This window comes from Mytilus edulis, chromosome 5, assembly GCF_963676685.1.
Source record: "Mytilus edulis chromosome 5, xbMytEdul2.2, whole genome shotgun sequence".
In the NCBI taxonomy this organism is placed as follows: Eukaryota; Metazoa; Mollusca; class Bivalvia; order Mytilida; family Mytilidae; genus Mytilus; species Mytilus edulis.
The window spans coordinates 91,054,837-91,064,660 of NC_092348.1; the positions used below are offsets into that span (position 1 = coordinate 91,054,837).

Here is a 9,824-nt window from a genome sequence, read left to right on the forward strand (position 1 = left end):
TGCATAACTCAAATATTAAGCCTTATTTATTAGGAAGGAAGGAAAAGAGGGTGTTTAAAAATTATGAGTGTCAATTCTAAGTTTTTTTCCTATCTGTGAATTGACACCCACCCTAGTGCATAATTTTCTCGCTGCGTTGGGTTGTTTTTTCTATTTGGTCGGGCTTCTGTGTCTTTGATATTTTCCTCATTTTCATTCTCAATTTTATCACGGATTTACTATACTCAAAGATTTTTTAAAGACATGTACAGTTACATATACGCTGTTTATATCACTCCTTTGCGGAAGCAACGTTAAGAAAGAGATGGACAGCAAATTTTAATGTGATTCTTGTAAATAACAGTTAAGATCAGTTAACAGAGAAAAGAATGTCAAAAACAGTGAACACTTTAAGTATTAAGTAACAGATAACAGGAATCTCAATTTCAAATAAACAGTTAACAACATTGAAAATTTTAACAAAACAGATTACAGACAGTGGGTCGAAAACAGTTTACAGTTTTTAAAATTTATCAGTCAAAAACAGTTTTAAACAAATTAAAACCTTGACAAGGACAAGAGCAGTTTAACATAAAAAGGTACCCCCTCCCCCCCCCCACCTTAAATATTTGAACTTAATACTTTATTTTCTTTGAAAGGACGGTAAATATCTATTAAAATTAGCAAGTTGCCATACAGTTGAAAACAAGTTGCCATACAGTTGAAAACAAGTTGCCATACAGTAAATTTGTCAACACGAGCAAGTTGCCGTACCCTAGACTTTATTTTGTATGGTCTATATTCTTTAAAATACATCTTTTTGACAACAAATTTCCGTAAATATGACGCCACACTATAATAATCTAAAAACGTGTCTGGAAAAATAATGAGAAACAGTTCAATATCTTGAGAATGGGGCGACAGAGGACGATAGACCACAAAATTTCCGGTACTAAGTGGCAAATTGTTGAGTATTACACAAAATCTTGTATTGATTTTGTACTTAGCGGCTTAATAATTTAAAGAATTATATATCAGAAAATCATTTCTTAAGCGGCACCCTCATCAAATGAGTAGAAATGCTTTAAATTGAATGAATTCTTAACTTGTTTACTTTTTTTTCTATTTCTCTCCGCTTCGCTAGTACCCAATTTCCGGTGGCGATGATACACAATGATGTTGTAGCACGTTTCTTGTATAACAGTGTAGAGAAAAGAAATTTCAAGACATTTAGGGAAAAAAATAGAGGGTACCACCTATCAAACATTGTTTGAATATATTCTTGTATGACATTGTCAAGATTGCATATTTTTATATGTTGTTCTATAAGTACTATTTGCCCTGATTTGATTACGACGAGGGTTGTTTGAATAAGTAACTTTAATTCAATATTTAAGATTTAAAAATTGTTTGAAAATGACACATATCACAGTAGGTATAAATGTCCGGCTAGGATCGTGTTTTTCGAGTGATTCGGTCCATTTTTTTCGAGTGTTGTTCGGGCTTTTTCGAGTGATGAAACATGCGATAAGTTCAATTAACTGCTATTTCGTAATTATAATAGTGTTTTACATTACTACCCATCTTATATTGAATACTATACATGTTTTGATCAACAAAGAGGCACAATTTCCTTGTATGTAACCAAAGAATTCAGTGTTTGTTATTGTCCAGTTTTTTTTTCGAGAGCAACTGTGAAATCGTCCGGGTTTTTAATCAAATGGTCCGGGTTTTTTTTACAGAAAATTTGATTAAGAAAAAAGGTATTCTAGACTTTAAAAACTGACTTTTTCTAGTTTTAAACTGTAATTAAGTGAATGACAATATCATATATTCCCAATAAATCATTAAAAACATATTACTACGTTGATCGAACTGAAGCTTTTTTCAATTCAATGCAAATTTTCTGTTCGGAGAGCGTTCGACAACTAATTTCAAATGTTTATTAGGAAATTACTTGATCCTTAACAAAACGGTGTTTAAAAATGTAGAACATAGTGCAGGGAACTCATATTCATTTTAACTTCATTTCATGTTGTTTTTTATTTTACAGTTAATGACATATCTTGTGTTGAACCCCGGCAATAAAACAACAAGGAGTAAGAAACCTAATAGACGGCAGTGAAGAATCAGAAAAATGTTTTGTAATAAAAGATATTCTACTAAAAGAGCCCTGCCCCCAACCCCATAAAAAATTCTATTATATAAATTAAAACACACACTCACAAACTTTATCCACCCCATTTTTATTACCATTGAAAATAAAATTTATAATTAACAATGAAATGAATAATTCATTAGCATAAAGATGATCCTTTAGAAATGATAGAAAAATACAAAATGTGTATATTATATGAGCTGCGTCGGATAGAAACCGACCGTATGCAAATTAATGTCAATACATGTATATGGTAACTTATTTCTGGTTGACAATTGACAAAATCTCTATATGCAAAGTATGTGACTAGTTGAACATTTAGTTGTTATAAGAACCCTACAAATTAAGTCCAAGTTCATCTTTTATTTCAAATTTGAATATTCAAAAATCCATTAAAGGCTTTATACATGTACATGTGTACGGGAACTTGCATAAGGTCGATTTCTATCACTAACTAGATTGTCCAGTGCTTCGATCGACATCAGGAACAACATTGTAATGTCTAGATAGATATCCATATTTTCCATTTTTATGCACTTTTCCTTTATTAAAAGGAAGTTTTCATGGTGTTTAGTTGCTCTGTATGACCAATTATTACATGTATGCATAATCAGATTCCTCCTCACAGTAGTAGCATTTAAACATTTTCGGTATGCATTTTTTAAACAATAAAATAAATAATACAAGATACAAGACAAATAATTGATGAAATATTTTGGATTTATACACTTTTAAAAACAAACATATATCTCACATTACACAATATAGGTAAGTGCGTCTCAATTCGAATTGTCTATGCTTACATTAGATTGTTGACATTTCGAATATATAATGTACATGCAACTTATAAGATGTGAGAAAAAGAATATTTAATTACATTACATGTATGTTTTACATGTATGTTTCATTGTAATACTTTATTCTGATTGGCTAACTGCACATCACATGTTGTTTCTTAAACAATTGCATCACTCAATAAAACTTTTCATTTATGATAACACGTGGTCCCACAATAAAGTGCACAGGTGAATTAAAATAAAAATATATATACAATTCGTGTTTTTATGATCATAGCTAAAAAATGTAATTATAAGTATTGAATGCTTCTTTTTGTAACTTCATAGGGTTGTAAAAGCGTTGACCGTGCACACATTTTTAGAATGAAGCGCTTCCGCGCTTCATACAAACTGTACTTCGGTCAACGCTTTTACAATCCCAATGAAGTTACAAAAAGAAGCATTCAATTCTTAAAAACAAATGAACGATGCTTGTTTATAAAATGCAAGTGTTAATACGCCATGTGCCTTGAAAGTACTTCATTTGAACCTTTATTCTATAATTTTTACACGAAAATACACCAACACATAACATTTTTAGCTATAAGAAATGTGTATAATCACTCGATAAAACAAGGACGCACTCGAAAAAGCCCGAACTGCTCTCGAAAAAGCCAGGACATGAAGAATTGAATTTAGTCTCAAAATGTCGTTTTCAATGCAATAACAATAATTTTTGAAAAGTGTCTGTATATCTAACGATATATAATAGATTCCATGTATGCATTTTTCCGTCGACATTTGCATTGGCATGTGTATGAAAATGGCTTTATTCTATATTTTGGAATAAAAGCATTGTAAGGCTAAATTTAACTCTTTTTTTTTTAACGAAAAACAATGTCAGAATGATGATATATTTGTATCTCAAATACTAAGATACCTTGTATAACCTTATATATCAAACTCAAGCTTCTATATCACCTCTTGTCAGAAATGAAGTCTGTTTGTTTACATTTTTTATCATATTCACTCGAAAAAAAGTGGACACACTCGAAAAAGTCCGATCAAATCACTCGAAAAACCACGATCCTAGCCGGACACTATATCTACCGTACATATATATTTTACCTTAATATCTTAATTTCATAAGCTTTGGTCTCTGATAAAATTCTCTACATACACCGAATTTAACACTAGGTATGCATATTTGCAAGAGACAAATGCGTGTGCTCAATTTTCAGTTTTGTCGTCAAATTTAGGGCATTTTGATAATGATTAAAATATTATTAAAAAGACATAACAAAATTTGGCGCCATCTGAAGGCGTGAAGGCTTCGATTTTTTTTTTTAACTTTTAATGTAGGAGAAGTTTCAATATATTATATCAATAACATAATGTAAACTAAATTCATACAGTTTTTTTGTTGATTAGTTGGTTGCTTCATTAAACTAACTGTAAAACATTGATAATGTGGACATAATTATCGACAGGTTTGGTATTGATGCAAATTAAATAGACCACACGCTTGGCTAAGATCTGATGATAGAAATATCACGTATATGAAAACCAGATGCTCTTTTAAGTCATCAAAACGATGGCAATTGTTTAAATGTTTTTGTATAGAGATGAGGTTTTTAAATCACTGCAAAAGGAATAAAACAAATCATTTCTACTATTATTAAAGTTTGTTATAATGTAATCACACAACAATGTACTTTTACCAAACCATGCAAACATGGACCACCTGTTTTTCTTTACTTTTTTATGATTGGATAGTCAATTTAAAAAAAAATAAAAATTAATATTCGTGTGTAACACCCTCTTGTCATTCACGAAAAATTATCGAAAGATATATGTTTAGATATACAGATGTTCACCCATTTCATTTTACCTTACAATTAACTACATGTATTATGTTGAGTTATCAGCATGCTGTCAATCTAACACCTAATATTCATCTATGAAGTCACCACTGAAAGATGATTTTAACATATTTTATTCTTATCTTACATTTAAATGTCGTGTTAAATTGTGAGCATAGTATCAACTTAACGTATAACAGACTTTGTGAATGGAAAATACGCGGGAAACAGGCTGAAGTGCTTTGCAATATCAAAGGAGATATGGAATGGTCATTTAACGATTTCAGAAAATGGAGGTCGTGTTTTCCCGCGATTTCACAATTTTATTTGACTGTGAGTTGTGCTGCAGGAGTATCCATTTCTCTTCATCGTCCACTCGAAATTTTAGGAATGGATTCTATTAATATTGATAGCTGTTACATTAAGAACTTCTATGAAATAAGTTCGAGAAAGATAAGGAATAACAGAAATTACTTGAAAAGTATGAAAATAATTAATAGCGTTTTCGAGTTCAAAGACTCAGATATGTGGAAAAGTGTAATGATAAATAGTGATAGTTTAATTCATACATGTCAGTTCTCAGTTTTCTTAAATGAATTTATACTGCGTAATATTTCAACAAAGTATATTATGGACATGCATGATGTATCTTCTTTTCAAATTGAGGAAATGAAAGAAAGAATGAAAAATGTAAGTTTGCTGAAGAGGGAATGCGCTTATGAACATCTGAAATATTTTGAAATTTCAGAAAGTCCAAATTCTTTTACGTATACTCACATTCATGATATATTTTCAAAATCTGTATTTTCTCAACTAAAAACACTTAATTTAAGCATGAATGGTTTGAAAGCGTTTCCAACTGTGCTAAGTCTAGAGACATGGTCAACAAAATTCGGAAACTTGAGACAGCTTGATTTTTCAAATAATAATATTACTCAACTTGATTTTCTTTCAACAGAGAGGTATCTACAAAATCTGAATTTTGAGTTGAATTTATCTAATAATAACATTAGATTATTGACAAAGGCTGATTTACAATCGTTGAAATATTTGTATTACAAAAATGTAATTGTGAATTTACGTTATAACAGAGGAATGAAATGTATATGTAAAAAGTTGAACGTCGAACAAGTTTTTCGTACAACATGGGGACAAAATTATTCCTACCTCAAGAGCGCATGTGTTAATAACTGTAACATAGATTCAGATACGGAGAATACTAGTTCAAGTCATCAATTTATTGCATATTCTGGTCTAGTTTTCTTTTTCTCTTTTGGAACATTAGTTACTTCGTCACTATTATGTTTACGTAGGATTTTCCGTAAGAATAAGAAAAAAGATTCGTATGAGGTTCAGTCGTTTCTTTCTTCTGAATCAATATATGACGCTTTTATATCTTACAGTTCCAAGGATGAGCATTGGATCTACGATACCTTAGTTCACAACCTAGAATCAAATATACCCGGCATTAGGTTGTGTCTTCATCAACGAGATTTTGTACCGGGAGCTACTATTGCTGAGAACATCATTAGAAGTATTGACGAGAGCACACACACGCTGGTAGTTTTGACTGAAAACTTTACAAAAAGTGAATGGTGTCAGATGGAGTTCCAGAAAGCTTTTCATCAAACTTTAAAACATAGAAAACATCTCATAGTCATAGTTCTTGGAGATTTAGATACTTCCACATTAAATAGAGACATCACGTTTTGTATAAAAACATACACCTTCTTGAAGGTTTCAGAAATATTGTTTTGGCCAAAATTGTACAATGTGTTAACAAAGTAATTGATTTCAGTATGCTATTACATTTCTTGTGCTTATTGATGTTCGTTGTTCACCTTTCAACTTTAAAACTAACATTTTATAACTATTTTTAAATTTTTGAACAGAAATAATTTAGTCGTATTTTGTGACTGTATTTTCCTTATTTTTTCCTCATCTCTTAACACATAAAGAAAGATTTTTTTATTAACCGTTATTCAAGACATTTTTGGTTAGCTTACGTCATTCCATAATATACGGTACATATTATGTTTATTATCTGATATGAATAAAATTTTAACAGAAAAATGAGAACGAAAACAAATTGCATGATTAGTTACTTTTCCCACTCACGATGACATATAGTTGTTTACCTCTATGACATTTGGTTTCTGGTTGATGGTTGTTTCATTAACAATCATTATGATACCACATCTTCCTTTTTTTTTATCCCGCCCTAGGCAAAACTTGAAGGGCTTGGGGGATTCAATGTTAACCTTGACTGTCCTTCCATCTGTTCCTTTTTCGTTTCTGCACTCAAGACTAACTTAAAAGTGTTCATCATCAACATTTTATGAAACTCATACACAATACAAATAACTAAACTCACAGAAAGAGTTCGAATTTTGGCAGTGAGTCACTTACCGTTTAGAGTAATCAGATTTTTTTTATTTTGACTTAAATTTGTGTGTAAAACTTGTACACAATGCTAAGAACCATAAAATGCAGAGTTCGAATTGTCAGGCAGCAATTAAATTAATGTTTTATAGTCGTGGTCCCTTTTAACTGGGGAATCGCAAAGCTTGAGCGGGGGCATTGGTGACCTCAGACGTATTCTTCTTTTACGGTATTTTGTCCAATAACATTTAGAGAAAACCATGCCTATGCCAACATTTGATAAAAATATATTCAACCTATGCCTACAAACAAATTACAATAGGTGTTGTTATAACAATAATTAATTAATAAAAGGTAAAATACAGTCAGTATATTTAAGCATTAAATCTTACTCTTTTAACATTCAGAAACAAAAATAAAGTATTTGCAAAATTATATGGTAGTAAAAATGGAATAATACAAAAAAAAAAATCTAAAATGACATAATTGTAAAATAGAACCTTTTTGTTGAATCAAATCTTAAATCAACAATAAAAAAAATTGACTATTTTTTTAAAATTAAACACTTAAATATAACAATACTTGAGAAAAACATAAGTAAAAAGCTTATATTTGTGCAATTTTTTTGATAATTTGTGTTCATAATTTTGTTGTATTTAATATGAAACATACTTCGCGATTAACAAACAACAACATATACAAATATACCATACTTCAACAGAAACTTTTTTAAATCACTTTAATTTTGCAATATAAAATTTAAGATAAATATCAAATAGAATGATTTTTTGGTACATTTATAAGTATTGACTTTCCAGTGGGACAGTGCACCCTTTATTTACTTTATTTTAGGTTTGAAAAGTTTTCCGTGTTTTTTAATTCATTATATTGGGGTGTGAGAATTATAGACATTTTGTGCCTCTAACTTGGAACTCTATCATCCGAAGATTATTGCAAAATTATTACAAGAAATTAGTGTAATTTATATAAACACATTTGTGACTATCCTAAGACCATCATAAGAATCCTCTCGTGTAGTCCTTACCTTGTGGCCAACTAAAAGATGTCCAAATTTAGGACCACTTTGTGAAACCCTCTTAGGACTAGAATATACCGTAAAACCACACTAAGACATGTCTAACTCCTGAGATAGTTTTGTGAAACTTTTTCCAGAAAATAAAGGAAAACAAAACGACATCAGTTGATTGGACAGATGCAGCATCATATCTTATACCAGAGACATAAAGTACAATAATTGTATTATATGTCTCTGCTTATACTATGACTTTTGAGACAATCATATAAGTGAAATTTATCTTATTCTCTGTATGTGTAGGAACTAATAGTGAACATTTATAATAGATATTTTACATAAGTCAGTAATTATGAAATACACGAGTTTCAATAATGTTGTATTTCATTGTATTTGAAGGAACGTATTTTTAATTTAGATAAAATTTAATATTTTTATCATATATTTTTTATTTTATTCATGATAATGACACTGGTTAACTTTTAATATGACTAGATTATTGTTCCTTTAAAAAAAAATTCATAAAATCCTTTTCTTTACCCATTGATTCATTATATTAATTTTAAACTAATTTCTATATGAAATAGAGTTCCTCAACACAATTACTTACATTTTCACTAGCTATAATACTTGTAAAAGGAATTGTATATTGAGTATACTTTAACGCTAGATTTAAACTGGTTGTAAATTGATAAGCCCCTAATTCATTGATGTTTTTATAACACTAATCTGTAAAAAAATATTCAACATATGCCAACATTTTTTCATACAATTTTATACCTAAATTTCAAAATGTTGGCATAGGTTGAATGAACCCACGACAGACAGAATCAAACACAACAGCTGGTCTACGTAGTTTTGGTGACGTATTGACATGACTTGTGTTGACGGTCTATTACCCAGCTATTCAATTGCAGGAGTTATGTGACAGAATTTTTTTTTCGCTTCCAATACAATTAAATTTATGAAAAAAATCTCTTACGATCCTTTTTGTAAATACAAAAGCCTTACAGTTGGAACTAATGACAATTACGTATCCTGTCAACCCATTAAAATAATACTGTCTTCTTGACCTCTTCTACGCGCCAAGGACTATTTTTTATATATTGTTTGATAAAGAGAATGTTATATAACCACCAACACGCATATTTATGATCAAATTGCATAATTAGAATTTATACACCTTCTCGTTTTAATTTTAAACACCATATTCTAATAACTCATAATGTATAACGGTATCCTTTTTCATTTTGCTATAACTTGATCAATTTCATTATATGCATACCAAGGTAATTTAAGACAAATTCAATTATACGTATCGCTTCAACAATAATATTACGGTGCAGAAGGGAAATAACTCGAGAGAAACGATTAAAAATACAGACAGCTGTTACTCTTTTATCAAAATGATAAAGTGCATTTCTAAATGACAATGTTATCAATTATTTTTTTTTGTCTACGGAGATGAATGCACGCTTGTACATTGATCATATTTTGGTTTCAATTTGCCTTTTGTGTGTTATATCTCGACACAATCAATTTCTCTAAACCTACTATCATATTTTAAAAGTTACTGGCCGTCAAGATGCTACAGATAGTATTTCCAGTTTCATTTTTTTGGAATTAGTCCAAAA

The 9,824-nt window shown here is 30.0% G+C and overlaps 1 protein-coding gene across 1 annotated transcript; it reads left to right on the forward strand.

The window, feature by feature from the left end:
- The first annotated feature begins 5,481 nt into the window (after window positions 1-5,481).
- LOC139524801 (toll-like receptor 2) lies at window positions 5,482-7,412 on the forward strand. Its single transcript, XM_071319885.1, has one exon. It carries the CDS (start codon window positions 5,610-5,612, stop codon window positions 6,561-6,563), a length of 954 nt encoding a protein of 317 aa, XP_071175986.1. The 5' UTR covers window positions 5,482-5,609; the 3' UTR covers window positions 6,564-7,412.
- Window positions 7,413-9,824: the final 2,412 nt, after the last annotated feature.